At 42.4% G+C, this 27,066-nt stretch overlaps 1 protein-coding gene across 4 annotated transcripts in view; it reads right to left on the bottom strand.

Moving 5' to 3' along the window:
- Window positions 1-19,210: 19,210 nt before the first annotated feature.
- LOC143809795 (protein unc-93 homolog A-like) overlaps window positions 19,211-27,066 on the bottom strand; it is a 60,139-nt gene continuing 52,283 nt past the window's right edge. For 3 of the 4 annotated variants that reach the window (XM_077292798.1, XM_077292797.1, XM_077292796.1), the window contains exons 6-9: window positions 26,693-26,892; window positions 23,287-23,422; window positions 22,098-22,229; window positions 19,211-19,470 (exon numbers count right to left, since the gene is read on the bottom strand). In XM_077292798.1, coding sequence (XP_077148913.1) covers window positions 19,238-19,470; window positions 22,098-22,229; window positions 23,287-23,422; window positions 26,693-26,892 — 701 coding nt within the window. In that variant the 3' untranslated portion in view covers window positions 19,211-19,237. The remainder of the gene's footprint in view (window positions 19,471-22,097; window positions 22,230-23,286; window positions 23,423-26,692; window positions 26,893-27,066) is intronic. The other variant, XM_077292799.1, reaches the window with a different exon arrangement.

Raw genomic sequence — 27,066 nt, 5'->3', positions numbered from 1 at the left:
CAGCACTGCCACGCACAGCCGCCCGCACTCACCACCGCCACGCACAGCCGCCCGCACTCACCACCACCACGCACAGCCACCCGCACTCACCACCGCCACGCACAGCCGCCCGCACTCACCACCGCCACGCACAGCCGCCCGCACTCAGCACCGCCACGCGCAGCCACCCGCACTCAGCACTGCCACGCGCAGCCGCCCGCACTCAGCACCGCCACGTGCAGCCGCCCGCACTCACCACCGCCACGCTCAGCCGCCCGCACTCACCACAGCCACGCACAGCCACCCGCACTCGGCACCGCCAAGCACAGCACCGCCACGCACAGCCGCCCGCACTCAGCACCGCCAAGCACAGCACCGCCACGCACAGCCGCCCGCACTCAGCACCGCCACGCACAGCCGCCCGCACTCAGCACCACCACGCACAGCCGCCCGCACTCAGCACCGCCACACACAGCTGTCCGCACTCAGCACCGCCACGCACAGCCGCCCGCACTCACCACCACCATGCACAGCCGCCCGCACTCACCACCGCCAAGCACAGCCGCCCGCACTCACCCCAGCCGCCCGCACTCGGCACCGCCAAGCACAGCACCGCCACGCACAGCCGCCCGCACTCAGCACAGCCGCCCGCACTCAGCACAGCCACCCGCACTCAGCACCGCCACGCACAGCCGCCCGCACTCAGCACCGCCGCTCGCACTCAGCACAGCCGCCCGCACTCAGCACAGCCGCCCGCACTCCGCACAGCCACGCACAGCCGCCCGCACTCAGCACAGCGGCCCGCACTCAACACAGCCGCCCGCACTCAGCACAGCCGCCCGCACTCAGTACAGCCGCCCACACTCAGCACAGCCACGCACAGCCGCCCGCTCTCAGCACAACCGCCCGCACTCAGCACAGCCGCCCGCACTCAGCACAGCCGCCCGCACTCAGCACAGCTGCCCACACTCAGCGCGCAGGATGGGAGCACATGACAGGATGGGGACGCAGGATGGAGCAGCACATGATAGGATGGGGGCGCAGGATGGAACAGCACATGACAGGATGGGGATGCAGGATGGAGCACCACATGACAGGATCGGGGCGCAGGATGGGAGCACATGACAGGATGGGGATGCAGGATGGAGCAGCACATGACAGGATGAGGGCGCAGGATGGAACAGCACATGACAGGATGGGGATGCTGGATGGAGCAGCACATGACAGGATTTGGGCACAGGATGGAGCAGCACATACCAGGATGGACACCATATACCAATATAAATGCTCGCCACCCGGGCGTAGAACGGGTTCAATAGCTAGTATAATATAATGTGCCCCATAGTCCTCCATGTAATATAATACACTCCTCACAGTCCTCCATATATTAAAATACACTGCTCCATATTGTATGAAAAATATTTAGAATTGAGAGTCCTCAGTGGTTGATACCTTTTAATGGCTAACTGAAAAGATGGTAACAAATTGCAAGCTTTCGAGACTCAGGTACTCAGGTCTCTTCATCACAGACTGTCTGTGCCTGATGAAGAGACCTGAGTAGTCTTGAAAGCTTGCAATTTGTTACCATCTTTTCAGTTAGCCATTAAAAGGTATCAACCACTGAGGACTCTCAATTCTAAATATTTTTCTATCTACTGGCTAACACGGTACCAAGATATTTATCTTTCCTGTACCACATTGTATGATACACTCTCCATAGTCCTCCATATAGTGTAATACACTCCTTATAGTCTTCCATATATTAAAATACACTCAGTCCTCCATATAGTATAATACACTCCTCAGTCCTCCATATAGTATAATTCACTCCTCATAGTCCTCCATATATTAAAATGCACTGATTAGTCCTCCATATAGTATAATACACTCCTCATAGTGCTCCATATAGTATAATACACTCCTCATAGTCCTCCATATACTAAAATACACTCCTTAGTCCTACATACAGTATAATACACTCCTCATAGTGCTCCATATAGTATAATGCACCGCCATAGTCATCCATGTAGTACAACTCACTTCCCATAGTATAATGCACCCCACAGTTCTTCATATAGTATAATGTATTTCCCATACTCCTCGATACAGTATAATGCAGCCCACATATAGTATAATGATGCCACCCCACAGAGTATAATGCAGCCACCTCACAGAATATAATGTAGCCCCCTGAGTATAATGCAGCCCCGCCATACAATATAATGTAACCCACAATAGAATATAATGCAGTCTGTTGTGGATTCTGTTTGTGGGCTCCCTCTGGTGGTTACTGCTGGTACTGGGTGACTTTGGTGGGTTGCGGCCTTTGGTTTCCACCTGTCCATCAGAGGCTGGGTGTTTCCTATTTTACCTGGCCTTTCTGTCATTCCCTTGCCGGCTATCAATGTATTCAGATGTGCTCTGTTTGGTTCCTGCCTGCCTGCTCCCAGATCTTTCAGGATAAGCTAAGTGCTGATTTTCAGTTGTTTGGTTTTTTGTCCAGCTTGCTTATTATGTCTCTATGCTAGCTGGTAGCTCTAGTGGACTGAGGTTCTCCCCATGTGCCATGAGTTGGCACATGGGTTCTTGTAATCTCAGGATGGTTTTTTTGATTAGGGTTTTTCGCTGACCGCTCAGTCCCCTTTTGTATCGTTCTGCTTTCTAGTTTACAGCGGGCCTCAATTTGCTAAAACTATATATATCATCTCTATGTGTGTGCCTTCCTCTCATTTCACCGTCAATACATGTGAGGGGGCAACTATATCTTTTGGGGTTCATTCCTCTGGAGGCAAGTGAGGTCTTTATTTTCTCTGCAGTACTAGTTAGCTCTTAGGCTGGTGCGTGGCGTCTAGAACCAACGTAGGCACGCTCCCTGGCTATCTCTAGTTGCGTTTGTCAGGCGTAGGGCAGCGGTCAGCCCAGGTTCCATCACCCTAGAGCTCGTCCGTTATCTATTTGTACTTTGCTTGTCCTGTGCTATGCCTAGCCATTGGGGATTCATGACAGTATAGCCGGCCCACAAAGTGTTAATTGTTTGGGCTGAAGCAGGAGTAAAAGAAGTGTTTAAGGGAATTTTTTTTTTTTTTTTTTTTCCCTTCAGAGTTTTGCTGCCTATCCCTTAATTGCTGTCTAGCTGCTTCTTACCTCCTCTTAACCCTTGAATGGCTCTGATCTTAGCTGTTTAACATGGATGTCCAGAGTTTGGCTTCCAGCCTGAGTAATCTCGCGGCAAAAGTTCAAAACATACAGGATTTTGTTGTTCACACTCCCATGTCTGAACCTAGAATTCCTATTCCAGAGTTCTTTTCTGGAGATAGATCTACCTTCCTGAATTTCAGGAACAATTGTAAATTGTTTCTTTCTTTAAAATCTCGCTCCTCTGGAGACCCTGCTCAACAGGTCAAGATTGTAATATCTTTCCTGCGGGGCGACCCTCAGAATTGGGCATTTGCATTGGCACCAGGGGATCCTGCATTGCTCAGTGTGGATGCGTTTTTTCTGGAATTGGGATTGCTCTATGAGGAACCTAACCTAGAGATTCAGGCTGAAAAGGCTTTATTAGCCCTCTCTCAGGGGCATGATGAAGCGGAAATATATTGTCAAAAATTTCGGAAATGGTCGGTGCTTACTCAGTGGAATGAGTGCGCCCTGGCTGCAAACTTCAGAAATGGTCTTTCTGAGGCCATTAAGGATATTATGGTGGGGTTCCCTACGCCTACAGGTCTGAATGAGTCTATGGCTATGGCCATTCAGATTGATCGGCGTTTACGGGAGCGCAAACCCGTGCACCAGTTGGCGGTGTCTTCTGAACAGGCACCTGAGACTATGCAATGTGATAGAATTCAGTCCAGAAGTGAACGGCAAAATTATAGGCGGAAAAATGGATTGTGTTTTTATTGTGGTGATTCAGCTCATGTTATATCAGCATGCTCTAAACGCACAAAAAGGGTTGATAAATCTTTTGCCATTGGTACTCTGCAGCCTAAGTTCATTTTGTCTGTGACTCTGATTTTTTTCACTGTCTTCCATTTCCGTCGATGCCTATGTGGATTCGGGCGCTGCCCTGAGTCTTATGGATTGGTCATTTGCTAAACGCTGCGGTTTTAGTCTGGAGCCTCTGGAAGTTCCTATTCCTCTGAAGGGAATTGACTCTACACCATTGGCTATGAATAAACCGCAGTATTGGACACAAGTGACCATGCGCATGACTCCCGTTCATCAGGAGGTGATTCGCTTCCTTGTACTGTATAATTTACATGATGTACTAGTGCTTGGTCTGCCATGGTTACAAACTCATAATCCTGTCCTGGACTGGAAAACTATGTCTGTGTTAAGCTGGGGATGTCAGGGGGTTCATGATGATGCACCTCCGATTTCAATTGCTTCATCTACTCCTTCTGAGATCCCTGCGTTTTTGTCTGACTATAGGGATGTTTTTGAGGAGCCTAAGCTCAATTCGCTCCCTCCTCATAGAGAGTGTGACTGTGCTATAGAATTGATTCCTGGCAGTAAGTTCCCTAAGGGTCGTTTATTTAATCTGTCACTGCCAGAGCATACTGCTATGCGGAATTATATTAAGGAGTCCTTGGAAAAGGGACATATTCGTCCATCTTCGTCCCCTCTGGGAGCAGGTTTCTTTTTCGTGGCAAAAAAAGATGGTTCCCTGAGGCCTTGTATAGATTATCGCCTTCTGAATAAGATTACAGTCAAATACCAGTATCCATTGCCATTATTAACTGATTTGTTTGCTCGCATTAAGGGGGCTAGGTGGTTCACTAAGATAGATCTTCGCGGTGCGTATAATCTGGTGCGGATAAAACAGGGTGATGAGTGGAAAACCGCATTTAATACGCCTGAGGGCCATTTTGAGTATTTGGTAATGCCTTTTGGACTCTCCAATGCTCCGTCAGTCTTTCAGTCCTTTATGCACAATATTTTCCGTGAATATCTGGATAAGTTTATGATTGTGTATTTGGATGATATTTTGGTGTTTTCTGATGACTGGGAGTCTCATGTTCTACAGGTCAGGAAGGTGTTTCAGGTTCTGCGGGCCAATTCTCTGTTTGTGAAGGGTTCAAAGTGTCTCTTCGGAGTCCAGAAGATTTCTTTTTTGGGGTACATTTTTTCTCCTTCTACTATTGAGATGGATCCCGTCAAGGTTCAGGCTATTTGTGACTGGACACAACCTACATCTGTTAAGAGCCTTCAGAAGTTCTTGGGGTTTGCTAATTTTTATCGTCGGTTCATTGCTAATTTTTCCAGTATTGTCAAACCTTTGACTGATTTGACTAAAAAGGGTGCTGATGTTGCTGATTGGTCTCCTGCGGCCGTGGAGGCCTTTCGGGAACTTAAGCGCCGGTTTTCTTCTGCTCCTGTGTTGTGTCAGCCAGATGTTTCACTTCCTTTTCAGGTTGAGGTTGATGCTTCCGAGATTGGAGCGGGGGCGGTTTTGTCACAGAGAAGTTCTAATGGCTCGGTGATGAAGCCATGTGCATTCTTCTCTAGAAAATTCTCGCCCGCCGAGCGCAATTATGATGTGGGTAATCGGGAGCTTTTGGCCATGAAGTGGGCATTTGAGGAGTGGCGTCATTGGCTTGAGGGTGCTAAACATCGTGTGGTGGTCTTGACTGATCACAAGAATCTCATTTACCTTGAGTCTGCCAGGCGTTTGAATCCTAGACAGGCTCGTTGGTCGTTGTTTTTTTCTCGTTTCAATTTCGTGGTTTCATACCTGCCAGGTTCAAAGAATGTGAAGGCAGATGCTCTTTCCAGGAGTTTTGTGCCTGACTCTCCTGGAGACTCTGGGCCTACTGGTATCCTTAGGGAAGGGGTAATATTGTCCGCCGTATCCCCAGACTTGCGACGTGCTTTGCAGGAGTTTCAGGTGGATAAACCGGATCGTTGTCCACCAGAAAGACTGTTTGTTCCGGATGATTGGACCAGTAGAGTCATCTCCGAGGTCCATTCTTCTGTGTTGGCTGGTCATCCTGGAATATTTGGTACTAGAGACTTGGTGGCCAGGTCTTTTTGGTGGCCTTCCTTGTCTAGGGATGTGCGTACCTTTGTGCAGTCTTGTGAAGTGTGTGCTCGAGCTAAGCCTTGCTGTTCTCGGGCCAGTGGGTTGTTGTTATCCTTGCCCATCCCGAAGAGGCCTTGGACGCACATTTCCATGGATTTTATTTCTGACCTTCCGGTTTCACAGAAAATGTCCGTTATCTGGGTTGTGTGTGACCGCTTTTCTAAGATGGTTCATTTGGTGCCCTTGCCTAAGTTGCCCTCCTCCTCTGAGTTGGTCCCTTTATTTTTTCAGAACGTGGTCCGTTTGCATGGGATTCCGGAGAATATCGTTTCTGACAGGGGATCCCAGTTTGTGTCTAGATTTTGGCGGACGTTTTGTGCCAAGATGGGCATTGATTTGTCTTTCTCGTCTGCATTCCATCCTCAGACGAATGGCCAGACGGAGCGAACTAATCAGACCTTGGAAACTTATTTGAGGTGTTTTGTTTCTGCTGATCAAGATGACTGGGTTGCTTTTTTGCCACTGGCCGAATTTGCTCTTAATAATCGGGCTAGTTCTGCCACGTTGGTCTCTCCTTTTTTTTGTAATTCGGGGTTTCATCCTCGTTTTTCCTCTGGTCAGGTGGAGTCTTCGGATTGTCCTGGAGTGGACATGGTGGTGGACAGGCTACATCAGATTTGGAATCAGGTGGTGGACAATTTGAAGTTATCTCAGGAGAAGACTCAGCAGTTTACTAATCGCCGTCGCCGACTTCTTGTTGGGGATTTGGTGTGGTTGTCTTCTCGTTTTGTCCCTATGAAGGTCTCTTCTCCTAAGTTCAAGCCTCGGTTCATCGGTCCTTATAGGATCTTGGAGATTCTTAACCCTGTATCTTTTTGTTTGGATCTCCCAGCATCGTTTGCTATTCATAATGTGTTCCATCGGTCATTGTTGCGGAGGTATGAGGTGCCCGTTGTTCCTTCGGTTGAGCCTCCTGCTCCGGTGCTGGTGGAGGGAGAATTGGAGTATGTTGTTGAGAAGATCTTGGATTCTCGTGTTTCCAGACGCAAACTCCAGTATTTGGTTAAGTGGAAGGGTTATGGTCAGGAGGATAATTCCTGGGTGGTCGCCTCCGATGTTCATGCGACTGATTTGGTCCGCGCCTTCCATAGAGCTCACCCTGATCGCCCTGGGGGTTCTCGTGAGGGTTCGGTGACCCCTCCTCAAGGGGGGGGTACTGTTGTGGATTCTGTTTGTGGGCTCCCTCTGGTGGTTACTGCTGGTACTGGGTGACTTTGGTGGGTTGCGGCCTTTGGTTTCCACCTGTCCATCAGAGGCTGGGTGTTTCCTATTTTACCTGGCCTTTCTGTCATTCCCTTGCCGGCTTTCAATGTATTCAGATGTGCTCTGTTTGGTTCCTGCCTGCCTGCTCCCAGATCTTTCAGGATAAGCTAAGTGCTGATTTTCAGTTGTTTGGTTTTTTGTCCAGCTTGCTTATTATGTCTCTATGCTAGCTGGTAGCTCTAGTGGACTGAGGTTCTCCCCATGTACCATGAGTTGGCACATGGGTTCTTGTAATCTCAGGATGGTTTTTTTGATTAGGGTTTTTTGCTGACCGCTCAGTCCCCTTTTGTATCGTTCTGCTTTCTAGTTTACAGCGGGCCTCAATTTGCTAAAACTATATATATCATCTCTATGTGTGTGCCTTCCTCTCATTTCACCGTCAATACATGTGAGGGGGCAACTATATCTTTTGGGGTTCATTCCTCTGGAGACAAGTGAGGTCTTTATTTTCTCTGCAGTACTAGTTAGCTCTTAGGCTGGTGCGTGGCGTCTAGAACCAACGTAGGCACGCTCCCTGACTATCTCTAGTTGCGTTTGTCAGGCGTAGGGCAGCGGTCAGCCCAGGTTCCATCACCCTAGAGCTCGTCCGTTATCTATTTGTACTTTGCTTGTCCTGTGCTATCCCTAGCCATTGGGGATTCATGACAGCAGTCCCCTCATATAGTATAATGCAGCCCCTCCATAGAATATATGGTAGCCCCCTCAGAGTATAATGCAGCCCCTCATAGAATATAATGCAGCCCCATAAAATATAATGTAGCCCACAGAGAATAAAATACAGCCCCCCCATAGAATATAATGTAGCCCCCAGAGAATATAATACAGCCCACCTCACCATAGAATATAATGTAGCCCCATCAAAGAGTATGAAGCAATCCTCCCTCATAGAATATAATACAGCCCCCCCCATAGACTTTAATGCAGCCCACAGAGAATATAATGCAACCCCCCATAGAATATAATGTAGCCCACAGAGAATATAATACAGCCAACCTCCCCATAGAATATAATAGAGCCCCCATAGAATATAATGTAGCACCCAGAGAATATAATACTGCCCCCACATAGAATATAATGTAGCCCCCAGAGAATATAATACAGCCAACCTCCCCATAGAATATAGTACTGCCCCCCATAGAATATAATGTAGCCCCATCAAAGAGTATGATGCAATCCTCCCCCATAGAATATAATACAGCCCCTCATAGAATATAATTCAGCCCCTATAGAATATAATGTAGGCCCCCATAGAATATAATACAGCACTCCCCCATAGAATCTAACACAGCCCTCTCCTGTAGAATATAATACAGCCCTCTCCCATAGAATATAATACAGCCCCCCATAGAATCTAATACAGCCCCCTATAGAATATAATGTACCCCCATAGAATCTAATACAGCCCTCCCCCATAGAATCTAATACAGCCCTCCCCCATAGAATCTAATATAGCACACCCCATAGAATATAATACAGCCCCCCTATAGAATCTAATACAGCCCTCCCCCATAGAATATAATGTATCCGACCCCCCATCCTGGAATAGCCCCACAGTCCAGTAATCACTCATTGATATTTTAAAAAAACACACAATCCTCACCTCTCCTCGTTCCCCGCGCTGTTCCCGGAGCTCCAGGCTCGGCTCATGTCTCAGCGGCTGCAGTCTGCCCGGCACACAGCGGGTACGCAATGATATGACGTCATCGTGCACTCGCAGTGTCAGAGGCAGAGGGGAATGATGGGAGAGGGAGCAACAGCTGACGCTCTCCTCCATCATTGCTTTGAACTGCTTTCTATCTGCACCTGCAGCAAGTAGAATACGATGAGAAAGCCAAAGAGATGCCCATCTGTGTACGGCCAGCAATAGTAGCTTACGTAGCAGTCTAGTATAGATAAAGAACACAATGGGCAGGCATTGTATAGCTAATTGTCTGTCTAGTGGCAGCGACAGCACAATATACAACAGAATAGTCAGGTAGGAGATGATTATGTTGTAGTATATGTACCACTTGAGGTGGTGTTGTTACATGTGGAATTTCTATATTTTATATTACTAGCTATGAACCTCTGTATTCCCCCCTCTCTTTTTGAAAATACTTTCAAATTGTTACTTACATTCCTTTTTCTTTTATTTTGTCCAGTTTTTTGCCATGCAAAAAATGATGTTTACAATATTTTTTTCAACACCATGTATTAATTTAGGTCTAGTACACTTAAGAAGGTCAAGATATGACCGAAACGTTTGTGAAATTGATGAACTAACCGTGGACCATATTAAATCGTTTGATCATTGAAGTTGAGTGCCAAGGTTTATTACACTATTTCTCTGTTTTGGGACCCTACTTGTTCACCTACACGATAGTGCCATGTTTTGCCTTATCACAAGTAGAAGACGTGCAGCTGTGTAACCCTTGTACTGGCAGCAACTGTACAGTGTAGATATAATATCATGATAGACAGAAGTTGCTGCAGTAGAGCAGCCTAGAACACAGTGGATAGGCAGGTAGATGATACTGCTGATCTAATTATTGGCATCTGCCACAATGATTCCTGATTCATTTTGACTAGTGTTGAGCATTCCGATACCGCAAGTATCGGGTATCGGCCGATATTTGCTGTATCGGAATTCCGATACCGAGATCCGATACTTTTGTGGTATCGGGTATCGGTATCGAAACAACATTAATGTGTAAAATAAAGAATTAAAATAAAAAATATTGCTATACTCACCTCTCCGACGCAGCCTGGACCTCAGCGAGGGAACCGGCAGCGTTGTTTGCTTAAAATTCGCGCTTTAACTTCCTTACTTGAAGTCCCGGCTTGTGATTGGTCGCGCGCCGCCCATGTGACCGCGACGCGACCAATCACAGCAAGCCGTGACGTAATTTTAGGTCCTTCAGGATTTTAAAATTACGTTCCGGCATTGTGATTGGTCGCGTCGCCCATGTGACCGCGACGCAACCAATCACAACGCCGGAACGTAATTTTAAAATCCTGAAGGACCTAAAATTACATCACGGCTTGCTGTGATTGGTCGCGTCGCGGTCACATGGGCGGCGCGCGACCAATCACAAGCCGGGACTTCAAGTAAGGAAGTTAAAGCGCGAATTTTAAGCAAACAACGCTGCCGGTTCCCTCGCTGAGGTCCAGGCTGCGTCGGAGAGGTGAGTATAGCAATATTTTTTATTTTAATTCTTTATTTTACACATTAATATGGTTCCCAGGGCCTGAAGGAGAGTTTCCTCTCCTTCAGACCCTGGGAACCATCAGGAATACCGTCCGATACATGAGTCCCATTGACTTGTATTGGTATCGGGTATCGGTATCGGATTAGATCCGATACTTTGCCGGTATCGGCCGATACTTTCCGATACCGATACTTTCAAGTATCGGACGGTATCGCTCAACACTAATTTTGACAAATGTAGGTTTCCACACTTTTGGAGGATAATGTGGTCTGTGCAGGCATGTTAAAACCACCTATCATTCTGAATATATCTCAATGCAAACTGTACCAGTTTTTGACACTGATTCAATCTGCTGATCCAGAAGTCCATAAGGTCAGGGCTCAGAGTATCTAGCAGAAAAAAGACACAGTCCAGGTATGACTGCATCTGTTTGCTGAACTGCATCAGGTGGGTGCAGTGGCTGATGAAACATCTAGTCCATCATGACATATAATCTATTAGGCTGGAGACACACTAGCGATTTAAAAATTCATCTGATTTTGATGCAGGAGAGTTGGATGAATTTAATGGAAATGCGAGTGTCAGTGAAATATTCCAGTTGTGAGGGTATGTGTCCACGGTCAGGATTGCATCAGGATTTGCTCAGGATTTAATGCAGGTAAAATCTGCACCAAATCTGCACCTGAGGTCACTGGCAGGTCACCTGCGTTTTTGATGCGTTTTTACATGCGTTTTTCATGCATTTTTTTAATGCGGATTTGTGTGTGTTTTTGTAAGCTAAATAAAGATATACAAGATAAAAGAATTGTGATGTCATTTCTTGTCCAACCTCTTCATTTACATACTCCATTGAAGAATAATCTATCTATCTATCTATCTATAGATAGATGGATCACACATGCGAGAAACTCAGATGAGTCTCGCATCTTAATACCCGGCACTGCTGCCGACACTTGGGAGCGGAGTATGCTGTTGCATGTATTTCTATGCAGCCGCATGCTCCGGTCCCGAGTGCCGGCGCCAGTGCCGGGTATTAAGATGTGAGACTCGTCCGAGTTTCTCTCATGTGTGATCCCGGCCTTAAATAAAGACACATACACCCATGAAATCTGCGTTAGGCCGGGGTCACACTTGCGAGAAACTCACACAAGTCTCTCGCTTCAATACCCGGCATGCTGTGGGCACTTGGGACCGGAGTGTGCGGCTGCATGTATTTCTGCAGTCCTGAGTGCTCGCGACAGTGTCGGGTATTTACCCTGGCTTTAAATGCAATATGTTGAATTTAAAAAAAAAATTTGAAAAAAAAATGGTGTGGGCTCCAGCGCAATTTTCTGCCCCAGAGAGGGAAAGCCAGCAACTGGAGGACTGATATTTGTAGCCTGGGAAGGGGTTAATACCCATGGAGCTTCCCAGGCTATGAATATCAGCCCGCAGCTGTCTGCGTAGCCTTTACTGGCTATAAAAATAGTGGGACCCCCCCAAAAAATGATGTGGGGTCCCCATATAATTTATAGCCAGAAAGGCTATGCAGTCAGCTGAGGGCTGATATTCATAGCCTAGAGAGGGACCATGGATATTGGCCCCCCCGGCTACAAATACCAGCCCCCAGCCGCCCCAGAAATGGCGCATCTCTAAGATGCACCAATTTCGGCTCTTAGCCTCTCTTCCCACTCCCAAATAGCGGTGGGATATGGGGTAATAAGGGGTTAATGACACCGTGGGTGACATTAAGCTTGTTTAATAATGGCGAGGCATCAATAAGACGCCTATCTATTTTTAATCCTAGTAAAGTGTAAATAAAACACAGACACTAGAAAAAAGTATTTTAATGAAATGATTACACACATTTTTTGACCATATCTTTATTGTACGCTCAATCCTCTTGAAGACCCTCGTCCTGCAAAAAAGCAAAAAAAAGCAAACCAAATTCATACTCCCTGTCCGCACATATCCCATAACGAGTGTCCCTCGATGAGTCCAGCTCTGCTACATCTGGATGCCTGACATCCAGACATAGCAGAGCTTGTAGATGATCGCTGGAGATAACTCTCCAGCGATCACCTACATTCTAGCACTCACGGTCAGCTGACCGTGAGAACCAGCCTAGTGTGACCGGAGATAACCCCCGGTCACGTGCATGGCAGTTCTCGCGGTAAGCTAAGTTATCGCGAGAATTTATCTTACTGTGAGAACTGCAGTGGACATGGGGCTTCCGGCGGCGGGACAGGTAAGCCGGCATGTGACATGCGTAGTAAGCTGCATTAACGCAGTTACTACGCATTTCACTAATCATTAGATGTGGTTTTACCGCATCTAATGATTATCTATGGGAAATTTACGGCGCGGTGATGGAGCGGTTGCCGCACTGTAAACAAACATGCTGCATTCTGAAAAGATGCGCCGCATGTCCGTTTACGTGGGTCTGCCGCCTGCGTGTTTTACCGCATAGTGGAGACGGGATTTCATGAAATCCCCTTCACTATGCTGTAATATCTGGACGCTGCATGTTTGACGCTGCGGCTCTACGCAGCGTCAAACACACAGCGTTTCCTGAACGTGAACACATACCCTAAATCTTTATTCATTAAATAGTGGAATGTGTTGAGAATAATAAAACCTAAAAATGATCAACATAAATCACAACTAATATCCCACGGAGGTCTGGAGTTTGAATGATGCTCAAAATCAAAGTGGATAATGAAGTTACAGGCTGATCCAACTTCAGTGGAAATGCCTCAAGATGAGGAAATGATCAGTAGTGTGTGTGGCCTCCACATGCCTGTATGATCTCCCTACAACGCCTGGGCATGCTCCTGATGACGCAGCGGATGGTCTCCTGAGGAATCTCCTCCCAGACCTGGACTAAAGCATCCGCCAACTCCTGGACAGTCGGTGGTGCAATGTGACGTTAGTGGATATTGCAAGACATGATGTCCCAGATGTGTTCAATCAGATTCAGGTCTGGGGAACAGGCGGGCCAGTCCGTAGCTTCAATGCTTTCATCTTGCTGGAACTGTTGACACACTTTAGCCACATGAGGTCTGGCATTGTCCTGCATTAGGAGGAACCCAGGGCCAACCGAACCAGCATATGGTCTCACAAGGGGTCTGAGGATCTCATCTCGGTACCTAATGGCAGTCAGGCTACCTCTGGCGAGCACATGGAGGGCTGTGCGGCCCTCCAACGAAATGCCACCCCACACCATTACTGACCCACTGCCAAACCGGTCATGCTGAAGGATGTTGCAGGCAGATCGCTCTCCATGGCATCTCCAGACTCTGTCACGTCTGTCACATGTGCTCAGTGTGAACCTGCTTTCATCTGTGAAGAGCACAGGGCGCCAGTGGCAAATTTGCCAATCCTGGTGTTCTGTGGCAAATGCCAATCATCCTGCACGGTGTTAGGCTGTAAGCACAACCCCCATCTGTGGACGTCGGGCACTCAGACCAACCTCATGGAGTTGGTTTCTAACCGTTTGTGCAGACACATGCACATTTGTGGCCTGCTGGAGGTCATTTTGCAGGGCTCTGGCAGTGCTCCTCCTGTTCCACCTTGCACAAAGGCTGAGTTAGCGGTCCTGCTGCTGGGTTGTTGCCCTCCTACGGCCCCCTCCACGTCTCCTGGTGTACTGGCCGGTCTCCTGGTAGTGCCTCCAGCCTCTGGACACTATGCTGACAGACAAAGCAAACCTTCTTGCCACAGCTTGCATTGATGTGCCATCCTGGATGAGCTGCACTACCTGAGCCACTTGTGTGGGTTGTAGAGTCTGTATCATGCTAATACAAGTGTGAAAGCACAACCAACATTCAAAAGTGACCAAAACATCAGCCAGAAAGCATTGGTACTGAGATGTGGTCTGTGGTCCCCACCTGCAGAACCACTCCTTTAATAAGTGTGTGTCATGATAATTGCCAATAATTTCCATCTGTTGACTATTCCATTAGCACAACAGCATGTGAAATTGATTGTCAAACAGTGTTGCTTCCTAAGTGGACAGTTTGATTTCACAGATGTTTGATTTACTTGGAGTTATATTCTGTTGTTTAAGTGTTCTTTTTATTTTTTTGAGCAGTGCATATATCTGCATGCTGTGATTTTTTTTTCCAGCCCGATCGTCATCCAATCCGAGCTGGAAAAAATGCAGATGAGCACACAATCATAGATTAACATTGGTCCGAATTCAATCCGATTTTTTATCGGATTGAATTTGTCCGATTTCATCGCTAGTGGGCATGAGCCCTATTCTATAATTGCTGTTGCCTTGGCTATTTGTTGCAGTGGCAGCACTGGCATGGGCACAGTTGAACATTGTAACAATGGAAATTAGGTAGCAAACTAATTGGCCTGGAGTGGGTGTTTCATCATGAAAGAATAGTTAAAATGTCCACCACATCTTTTCTTTAAAAAATTCAAATTTAGAACATGTACCTTGCATAGAGCATGGGATGCCTTGCCCAAATTAAATGCATCCACAATGTTCTAGGCATTTTCAATGACAACAATGCTGAGTTGAATTTGAGAGGGGTACCCTCCAGCGTCCACTGTATGGCTTTTATTGCCCGTGCTCATTAGCTGTAAAGCAGCGGGGTGATGTTTAAGCTAACATGAAAAGAATAAAAGTGGGGATTGGATGCAATGCGTGACCTTTTACTGTTAGGGATAGGCTAATGTTTATTGAAATTATGCAGAGGCAATGTAGGAGGAGGTGGATAAATGCCACCTAGCTTTGTAACCAGACGTTGCACCTCAACTGTGGAGGCTTGACCACCTGTTCTGGTTGTGGTGATGCATAGTTGCGTAAGCTGTGCTGTACACTTTCAAGATCAATGTCAATCCTAGAAAGTAGATCTTGTTTCCCTGCATATGAGATCACAGAATAACCACCCCTTTCTGAAAGAAATATTGTTGGCTGAATATCTTTTAGCAAGGCTGAATGCACAATACCATTTTGTGAAACTCAATGGATTGTACAAAGAGGAACAACAGTGTCTGCACCACCAGAATCTTGAATAGGTTAAAGTTGAGTTGGGTTGAGAGTGTACAATTGATTCTTGGCCACAGAGTCTGGTATCAATTTCTGACAATGCAACAGGGATGGAAGATTAGTAGTTACTTTATGATAAGTAGAAGATGATGATTACATCAACCAGGTACAACTTGAGTTGTGGCTGCTAACGATATGAGCTCAAGGAAAAGGGGTAGGAGGACAGTTGAGTCTTTCCCATATACTGTAATTGCTTGTTTTTTCCACTTGATTAGGTGATGACACTTCACGTTTTACGTGCGGTTTACCCGTGGATTTACCGTGGATTTTTTTGTGCAGATTTTACCTGCGTTTTTACACCTACGGCTTCCTATTGAGGAGCAGATGTAAAACGCTGTAGAATCCGCACAAAGAATTGAGATGCTGCAGAAACTAAACCGCTGCGTTTCCGCACGTTTCTTCTGCAGCATGGGCACTGCGGATTTGGTTTTCCATAGGTTTATATGGTACTGTAAACCTGATGGAAAATTGCTGCGAATCTGCAGCAGCCAATCCGCTGCGGATCCGCAGCCAAATAAGCAACATGTGCACATAGCCTTTCTGTGCTGACTGCAGAATAAGCAAATCTACCCACAGAAACCTCCAACACAACAAGACAATTTTAATCATGTGCTCTATCTCCCCAACTTCTTGAGTCCAAATACATGCTGTTCATCTCAGTCAATATGTTAGTGCTTCTGCTTGCAGTCTCTACATTCGTATTGCCAGATGCCATGGTATGGGGTTTTCTTTTATTTTACATTACACCATCCATTTCCTTTGCCACCTTTCCTTTTACCATACACTTTGTTTACTACACTTGAATGAACCGTTTTCACTGTTTTCAACTGCAATTTCCCCACCTTCCAAAAAGGGACTGAAATAGAAATGCTAGGTACTCGTCTAAAAAACAGCAGAAATAGCAAGCTGTAGTATAAGTGTGGGTGGAAAGATATAACATTTCAATAATACAATATGTGTACACAAAAAGTGTCATGTGTGACATCCACATGACAGTAGCTGTTAAATATCTGGATTTTTTTACAACTATTTTTTATTTTATTTTTCTTACAGCATTATTCACCCCTTCCCAAAATTGACAAAATAAAGAATACCCAAAAAACAGTACTGGTGTGGTGTGAATGTCAAATTTGTCGGAGGTGTGACTCAGGACAGTAGTTTCTGATATGCACACTTTGTCTGGCATTGGCAGACACTGAGTTTAGAAATTTTATTTTATTTCGCCAAAATTGTTTGCTTGCTTCTGCTTGAATAATGAAAAGAAAATGTGAAATTGAAATGCAGCAGTTGCCAGCTACACTGTCACTGTAATCAAGCATTGTTGCCAGCTCTATCTCTCTCCTTATCAACTGAATCTCTGTAAAATAAAAAAATACATAGCACAACTGTTGTGCCACAATACATTCTAGCAATAGACATTTACCGTTCCCATTTGCAGACACAAAATAAAACATAACAGCAAGATATAATGTGTACAATTAAAAAACACTAGTGAGAAATTTAAAACGAATATCTAAGACTAGTCATATAAGTATGAAAGTGTATAAACCCATTCAGGACATAAGACATAATGGTACATGTTATGTTGGGTCCCCAGGTATTGAGCAGGCAAATGAAAGCTGTAATAGATAGTTGGCATATGCCTGTAACTACAGCGTCCAGACTGCGCTACAATTGCTGTAATTTTACCACTTAAATGCTGCTGTCAATCTCTGATAATGGCAATTAAATAAAGTTAAAGCTGGTACGTGCATTCACCAACTTGTATCAGCCTCCCCAACACACAATTGTGGAAAACCGATGTGTTATCATGGCAGCTGAGAAGCCTGCTGAAGGTCCCCATCGCTGCCATTTTGATCCTCCTATGCCTTCTCACTGGACTTCATAGAGGAAAATCCTTTTCACGATATACTGAAATTCTGTGGTATTGCGGAGTATAATATGTGAGTGACTGAACAATTGCAGGTGAAAGTCCCCTATAGGGACTAAAGAATAAAACTTTTTTAAAATATGAAAAAAATAATCCCATTTAAAATAAAGAAAAGAAAATTACAAACATATTTGGGATTGCAGCATCCATAAAAGTCAGATCTATCAAAATTTTAAATGAATTAACCAATCAGAAACAGCAAAAACTGGAATGGAAAAGATGCCAGACAAAAGAGTAGAAAACAGATTCTTTCTTGTTAAATAATAAATTTTAATGCCTTAAGACCATACTTTACTGGCATTTGCCTTGTAGGATTACAATCAGAACCATAGCAAAGAGGAAAAAAATGAAACACTGGGATTGTGCGGGTTTTGGTGTCAATAATGCTGGAAAAAAATGCAATAAGAAGCAATCAAACTGTCGTATCTACTCCAAAATTGTATCAATAAAAACGTGAACTTGCCATTCAAAATCAAGCCCTGCCACAACGCCATCCTCCTCATCCCTGGCAAACACCACCTCCTCTTTCTTGATGAATTGGATGATGTCTCCTACATCATCCACACAGTGCTCAAAGCCTGCGCAGTTGAATCAGACACCTATGCAGGCGCGCCCTCGCTCTCCCTACTGAGCAGCCAGCAGTTCACCAGAGAGTTGATGACATGCTAGTGAAGGCAAGTCACTTCAGGACTTTGCTCAGCCTTCAGTAGAGAAGAGCGACGAGAATCTGCTTAGGTCAATAATTCTACTGCGCAGGCGCAAGATGGAGAGTATCACCCACGTTTATCAAGAAAGAAAAGGAGGTGTTTCCCGGGACTAAGGAGGCCCTGAATATGGTCTGGAGACACTCATCCTGCTGGACACAGCAATTTGAATGTAATTTAGGACATGAATAAAAGACTTTTTGATAGGTGTCCAGTGCCCCATTGATGGAACCCAATTTACACATTTGGTGATGGCCAGAGTTTAGAAGATGAAAAAATGGTGACAAGTTTTTTTCAAATAAAAAAATAAATTATACAAATTTGGTATTGCCGTGAACATACTGATCTGGAGAATCTTATAGCAAGGCTATTTTAACCACATATTGAATGTCATAGGACATGAAAACAAAACCTAAAATTGCTGAATTGTATTTTTAGGCAATTTCAAAGCACCTTTTTTTTCCAATAAATTGAATAGTAAAATGAATGGTGGCATTCAAAACTACAACTTGTCCTGTACAAAAATAAGATATCATAAGGTCATATCAAAAGAAATATAAAATTTATGAAAAAGAAGAAGAAAAAATGACAGCTCAAAAATCCAAAATTGTTCAGCCTGGAGGGGATCAAATCAACTCTGATATCATAAATGTGATAGTTTCTTGGTCATCAATTCAGCAATTTATGATGTATGTAAAGCGCTGCGGAATTATTGGCGCTATATAAGTGAGTAAAATAAATAAATAAAAAAATATATTCATTTTGTTAATAATTGTGTCACGCTGGATAAAAGAGACAGCTCTCGGCACCCTCCCCTAGGTGGGAGAAAACTGTTTATTAGAAAACTGACATTTTATACTATAAATCATATCGGAAACTAGAAGTGAAAACATTCTTCAAGTCATTCAGGGTTATAAAATTTTGGTTATAGTGTACAATATATATATATATATATATATATATATATATATATATATATATATATATATATATATATATATATATATATATATATTGTAGACATCTCCATAGTCCTGGACAAGTATGGTGTTAATCTTTGGGTCCCTCTTCACTTGTTTCACATGGAGTTTTATATTCTATATATTCCACAGCTCCATATAGCAAAATTCCCACCACAATAACACACATCAGAATATAGAGTTTAATGTACACACATAAAGACGAACTGTATCCAAAGGCAATGGCAAATCCGAGGGATTCCCAGAGGGAGAAATTGGCAAAGGCTGCTTCCTTGTTTTTTTCAAACAAAACACCATATAATGCTGCAAAATAAAACCGATAATAAGAAACATGAGAACCAACAAAACCATTAAGATGAGCACGAGTGTGTGCCACAGTTTACCAGCAAATTGTCCACCTTTACTATTTTGAAACTATGCTGTATTTCCACTAAATAAGAACATTAATTTAAAGCATGGTTCAGTCATATGAGCATCATAACAAAAGGCTGTTAATGGGTGTGTTAAAGTATTTTGTTGTATTTCTAGCATTAAAATACCTTTTTCTTCATTTTTCGCTTTCATGTGTACACCCTGATGAAACTGCTAATCGGCTCTTGACAAAATTGCCTCCATCTTCCCCTGACAGCTTACAATATAGCCCCTTCCCACTTACCCAGAAGTCTTTCCAAACTATGACTGCGTGGAGGGTGTCTTCTACTATATTATGTTCTGTATGTGTGTAACATTATGAATAGCAAAAATAGTGTTTGCACGTGTGGCATTTAACATAATTGTTGGGGGGAGACATAGCGTGTTTGTGTAAAAATGAAAAGGCCAAGGTATTAAGGAATATCTGAGGAAGCCAGTACTACTGGCGATACGCGTTGGGCACTTGTGCCCGGTGCCACCCCTCTTTGCTACCACTTTGCATTGCACTGTTGTGCTCTACAGGGATTCTACACTATTTTTGGACACTCCACTAACAGCGCCAGGTTGTATGGGATTTTTCATTGCCTGATATCCTAGCTTTAGGGGGATCCCTATATGGGTAACTATTATATTCTCAACCCTTAATACCTTGGCCTTTTCATTTTGAATCCTGCTGGGTTAGAGTATCCTGTTATTTGCGTGGTACTTAGAGTTAATTGTGGATGAATAATACGTGTTGGATCTATGTATATTCAAGGTGGCACCGTGGTATGACCTTATTTCAGGTCGTTGTTTCTACTTTTTGCTGTGTTTGGCAATTTTAAATGATTTTAAATCCTTTTTTGTAGTGTTTAAAAGTGTTGTAATAAACTTATACAAACTATTTATAAATTTTTGTGGTGATCCCTCTTGTTATGCATGCTACCTCTTTTTCTTCATTTTGTGTGTTACACATATTGTGATATACACGTTTATTTTCTTTTGCGTGTATTGGAACCGCACATAAAAACTGAAAAAAAGGCAAACTGGACATAATTTCACATAAAACCCCCAAAATAGGCCAGACAAAATTGTGGAGTTGTGTTGCTGACTCGTGTCTTGACTGTGTACAAGTCATCATGAAATATGAAGATTACCAATGAATTTTGGGTCGCATTGTAGTGGCCAGTGTGAGAAAGCTGTGTTTCCGTCCTAGGTCATGGTTCTTCCAGCAGGACAATGACTCCAAACATACTTCAAGAGGCACCCAGAAATGGATGTAAACACTGCCCTGGAGGTTTCTGAAGCCAGCAATGAGTCTGAAACTAAATCCCATTGAACACCTGTAGTGAGATCTTACAATTGCTGTTGGAAGAAGGCACCCGTCAATTATTAAAAACCTGGAGCAGTTTGCAAAAGAAGAGTGGTCCAAAATTACAGTTGAAAGGTGTAAGAAGCTTGTTGATCGTCATAGGAAGCGATCGATTGCAGTTATTTATTCCAAATTTTAAGTTGAGGGTGCCAACAATTTTGGCCGGCCCATTTAAGGGGTTTGTGAGAAATTATGTTCAAATTTTCTTTTTTACTCAGTTTTTTGCGCTGTTCCACAGGAAATAAACACATGTGCAGCAAAACATGTGAAATTGAAATAATGTTCTGGAAGAAATATTTAATTTTCTGAAACAATTTCAAGGGTCAAGTCAACACTTTTGGCCATGGCTGTATGTGTATTTGCATATTTTTTCTTAACATGTTTAGTTTTAATGGATTAAAAGAGGTGTTATTCAAATTGTTACATTTTATTTTTTTCCATATTTCTTTTTATTTATTTTTTTATTGTTACTGTATTTGTTAGTCAATTTTGAGTACTTGAACTTTTTGTACTATATACAGCCATTCTACAGTATTGTATTAAGTATATTATAAAAATCATGGTTTCTTATACATATTGACTTTAAATAGAATTTTTCACCAAGTTTCTGCCACCCAATCTGAGAGAAGCATGATATAAAGACCATGACCCTGATTCAAGCTTAGTGAGGCAGAATCAGAGACCCTAATTCCACCTAATATCCCTTACTAGGTGGCTTGCTGTAGTTTTGATGAAATTACTGTTTTATAAATAGGAGATTATCTAGAGGACTAGCTATCCTGCTGCTGTGTAATTCTCCAAATTTGTGAGCTTGGAATAACCAAACCCCACAACTAATTGGCAATTTTCTGCATATGCACAGGGAACACTGAAAGTTGTCAATTAGTGGTGTGGGCGGGGTTTTACATAGCTCAGCATTCCGAAAAATGACAGATAAAACAGTGATTTCATCAAAACTACAGCAAGCAGCCCTATAAGTGACTGACACATCACTTGTCAGGGACTCGCCCTGATATTATACTGCTCTCAGATGGGGCAGGAAAATCCTGGTGACAGATTCACTTTAAGGTAAACAGATCACTGGTAAAATTAGCATAAAGTATGAAAGAACCATGGTTATAAATTGTGTTTGGTAGTTGTATATAGTTGCAAGCCATTTTATACTCACAGCTTAGTAGTGTCTGCCACACTGCATCTGCAATCCCCCATAGTCCAGACATCACAAAAAACACTGCAAAGTTACCAGTAGCTGGTTTCCATATCAAGAAGCCAATGATACACCCAATATTAATAGCTGCTCCTATTAAAAAAAATGGACACATCTGTTGAATAATCTAAAATGTGACATGTATTAGAAAATTTCAAAAATTTCAAATGCAACTAAACTATAATGTAGCAGGGATTTAATGTGACATGGGTGACACAATCTTTATATTTATTATAATGTATCATAATATAATTTATTAGATGATAGAATGTTCTAGTAATCACAAATGCCTAATACTTTTCTGCGTATAATGTTCCTATTTGTTAATTATAGCCTTTCTCATGCAAAACCTCATAGAACCTACATTACCTATTGGTAAAGAGAAATAATCACTAGTGATAATGAATATCCTTATTATTTTCATATTAATTTTTTCAGTAGCTCTATGGGAACTCTTAGATTTTCAGTTTAATAAACTTAGCAACGATAGGATTTCAATTCAATCACTCATTATCTGATAAAGAACCCAAAATGTATGTACAGGTTGTAATATGTTATATGTTGTGATAATGTTACATTATGCTTCTCTATCAACTGGAAACTGATTGAGACCGATTGGTCCCAAGTAACTGGATTTGGTCATCCTCTCTATCGAGAAGGAGCAGAAAGTTTCTCATAAGCAAAAAAAGATCGTCAGCTTATATAGTCCCTTTTTTCTTCTAGTGAACAATTTCTAACATTACTAATATACTGCACGTATGATTTCATAAGCTGTTATCAGCTGTATGGTTTGTGTATAGAGCAAGAGGGTTAGACAGCACTCAACAAATTCATTTCTGCTTCAAGGAAGCACTGGACAACTCTCTGGTTCCGATGGTTTCAGCTTTACAAAGCACGCAGAAATCCACTTGCCTTCCCTATCTGAAAGTGACAGTTTTAACTGTTGCTTTTTTGGAAACTGTAATTAGGCACTCCATGGCCCTGGGAAACCTGATTTCGAAACACTTATATAAACTACAATGGCATTCAAAATTATTAATTGGCGAATGCAGTTTTCAACAGGTAGCCGAACTGTTGTAGGTAATTGGTGGTAATTGGAATACAATTATAGGAATACCATAAAGTTAGCATCATAATTAATTGCCATTACCTAGTAAAAACAAAGGTACTCTCCCGGTATATTGCGTCAGTTTTCCGAATATAGCTGCACATACTGAATTTGTAACACCAAAACAGATGATCACAAAGCCAACGTATTTTAACCCCAAGATGCAGGTCACATAAGACTAGAGAATAATAAAAGGAAAAAAAACATTATTTAATATCATGATAAACATTATCAATATTTAATAGCAATATAAACTATATCAAAGAGTATTCAACAGATTTTCAGCAAAGCTAAGGGGTATTCTCCTATCCCAATATGTATTAGTTGTAATACTAATAATATTAGCAAATGCCTCCAATTAGAAATGTATTATAGTTTTTCTGATTCACTGTGTCTCTTTCCTAATGTGAAGGCATTGCAGGACCTTAGGTATCCATGGTTACAACCACTGATATAGTGACGGTTGCTAGTGGCAGTGATGAGTGAACATGTTCGGATAAGGTGTTATCTGAGCATGCTTGGGTTCTAACTGAGTATCTTAGGCGTGCTCGAAAAATATGTTTGAGACCCTCTGGCTCCATGTCTCGCAGCTGTTCGACAGTCGCAACACATGCAGGGATTGCCTATTTTGTTAGGCAATCCCTACATGTGTTGCGGCTGTCGAACAGCAATGAGACATGGAGCCACGGGATCTCAAACATATTTTTCGAGCATACCCAAATACTCGGTTAGAACCCGAGCATGTTCGGATAACACCTTATCCGAACACGTTCGTTTCTCACTAGCTAGTGGTCGTAACCATGGATACCTAAGGTCCTGCAATGCCTGCACATGAGGAAAGAGACAGTGAATCAGAAAAACTATAATACAGTTCAAATTATAGGTATTACTAATATTATTATTACTCCCACTACATAGTAGGGTATGATTTTGGGGATGGGAATACCTCTTTAACAGCCATTAATTATATGTAGAATTTTTTAAAGTCCCATTCATTTCTTTGTTGAAAACTGACGTAAATCTCAGGTACCAATGGTCAAGAGAACACAACTGGGGGATCCCACAGATCCCACCGGTGCCACCAATTTGTCTGAATCAGCATGGGAATCACACAGATCCCAGCGCAGCCACCAATTTATCAGGAGAGCATAATTTGCCACCTCCAATTGTCAGAACAATTAAGCAATTGACTGACAAGTGATAGAAGAGGCCACTTCTAAATAAGTTGCAGTAAGTCAAATATTTCAGAGCAAGGGGTTTGTCACTACAATTCAATATAAATCTGGCATTGCTGTAATTACATTGACCCAAAGTATAAATCTGTTGAATCACTTATACTGCACTGCAAACGACGTAAAAAAAATGAAAATCAATACTTGAACTGATGTCAATTTGTTTATTCTGCCTCCCAAAGATTGCAGTAATGCTCGGCTCACATTTATCCTGCGCTCTCCTCTGAGAGCCGTGCTATGTGCCAAACAGTAGTTTCCAACCACATATGGGGTACCATTGTACTTATGAAAAATTGCACAACAAATTCTGTGCCCCAATGCTTCTCTTGTGAAAATGAAAAATTTGATGCTAGAGCAACATTTTTGTGGAAAATAATTCATTTTCATGCCCCAATATTATAACATTCTGTGATGCATCTGCTGGCCCTAGATGCTCACTGAACACCTAGATTCTTTGAGGGGTGTAGTTTCTAAAATGGAGTCACTAGTTGGGGATTTCTGCTGTCTTGACATATCAGGGGCTCTTAAATTGCAGCACTGCATATGCAATCTATTCAAAAGCCAAAATGGTGCTCTATAATTCAGATAGCTCTACTTCCCTTCCTGGCCTTGCCGTGTGCTCAAACAGTAGTTTCTGACCACATATAGGGTATTAACACATTCAAGAGAAATTGCACAACAAGTTTTCCCTCCACTATTGGGAAAATGAAAAATTTGGGGCTAAAGCAAAATTTTGTGGAAAAAAAATGTAATTTTTCATGTTATGTCTCAATCTTATAAATTTCGGTGAATCACCTGTGGAACCTAGATGTTCACATTACCCTTAGATGAATTCATTGAGGCATGTAATTTCCAAAATGGTGTCATGTATGTGGGGTTTCTGCTGTTTTGACATGTCAGGGGATCTTGAAATGCAACATGGTGTCCACAATCTATTCCAGCCAAAATTGCGCTCTAGAAATCAAATGGTGCTTTTTTCATTATAAGCCATGCCAGGCATCCAAACAGTAGTTTCTAGGTGGTATGTTCATAGTAGTAATGGCACAACAAATTGTGCAGTCCATTTTCTCCTGTTACGCTTGTGAAAATGAAAAAAATGAGGCTACAGTAATATTTTTGTGGAATAAAATATTTTTTTCAATTTCACATCCCAATGTTTTAATGCACTTGTATGTTATATATGTTCACCACACACCTTGTTAAATTCATGGAGAGGTGTAGTTTTCAAAATGGGGTGACTTATAGGTGTTTTGTACTGTTTTGGCACATCTGGGGCTCAGCAAATGCAACATGGTGTCCGTAATCCATTCCAAAATTGTGTTCCAAACTTCAAATTGGAGCCGTGTGTTGAAACAGTAGTTTCAAACCACATATGGGGTATTGTCGTGGTCAGGAGAAATTGCATAACAAATTATGTGGTCTATTTTCTCCTGTTACATTGGTGAAAATGAAAATTTGTGACTAAAGCAACATTTTGTGGAAAATAATTCATTTTTCATTTTATATCTAAATATGTTGTAATTCTTGTGAAGTAAACTGAAGTGACCCAAGTTAAAAAGGTTTTGTAAATTTGATGGAAAAATATAACTTTTCTACATTTTTAACAAAAAATATGTTTAAAAAATGATGCTGATTTAAAGTAAACATGTGGCAAATGTTATTTATTAATTATTTTTAGTGGTATCACCATCTGTTTTTTTCAAAATCTATTTATTGAGAGTAAACTTATAGCAATAAATAGTTCAAATAACATCAGTAGTATGATGCCCATCTGTTTTAAGGACATAAAGATTCCTATTTAAAAAAAATTGGAAATTTTTCAAAATTTTCATCAAGCTTGCTGCTTTTTCATAAATAAACAACAATCACATCTGTATAAATTTACCACCATATGAAGTACAATGTGTCTTGAAAAAATACTGTGATATTATGAAGCATTTCAAATTTATTTTAACAAAAAGTAACAATGCTTGGAACTGAAAAATGTTGCCTGATCAGAAGGTGAAAACAGGCTTCTGCGATAAGGGGTTAAAGACAAAGAGAGCATTTTCTATTTTGCAACAAATTCTTGAACCACATGCACCACTTTGAAGAATTTGACTCAAATAAAGACAGAGAATATCACAAGCCTAAAAAAGAAAAGCGACTTTACTAAATCTCAAATTATAATGCTGTTTATTAATTGTAGAAATATTTGAGAAAATAGAGATGCATACCTTTGTAAAATCACTGGCAATGAAGCCTTGTTCAAAGCCGCTAAACATAGTGAGTGGAATAAGAAGACATTGTCGTTTATCTCGGAGATGCTTAAGTGCTAAGAGAAGTGTGGAACCACAGTTAATGTCTTTTTCGTCTCTGTCTCCTTGTATTTGATCCAAAAATATGATTATCAATAATACAGCTAAAACTCCACATGCTTAAAGGGAAACAAACACATATAAATTATATTTTATATGTTGTATATTGCAAGGACATACAGCATGGACAACACAAATACACAAAACATTATGCTTTACTGACCATCTCATATAGACCTTTGACTTTAAATGCTTAGATTCATGTTCTGATAAGTTTGAATATACAGAATTTT

Source organism: Ranitomeya variabilis, chromosome 2, assembly GCF_051348905.1.
Source record: "Ranitomeya variabilis isolate aRanVar5 chromosome 2, aRanVar5.hap1, whole genome shotgun sequence".
NCBI lineage: Eukaryota > Metazoa > Chordata > Amphibia > Anura > Dendrobatidae > Ranitomeya > Ranitomeya variabilis.
This window is presented reverse-complemented; position numbering and strand designations above follow the sequence as displayed.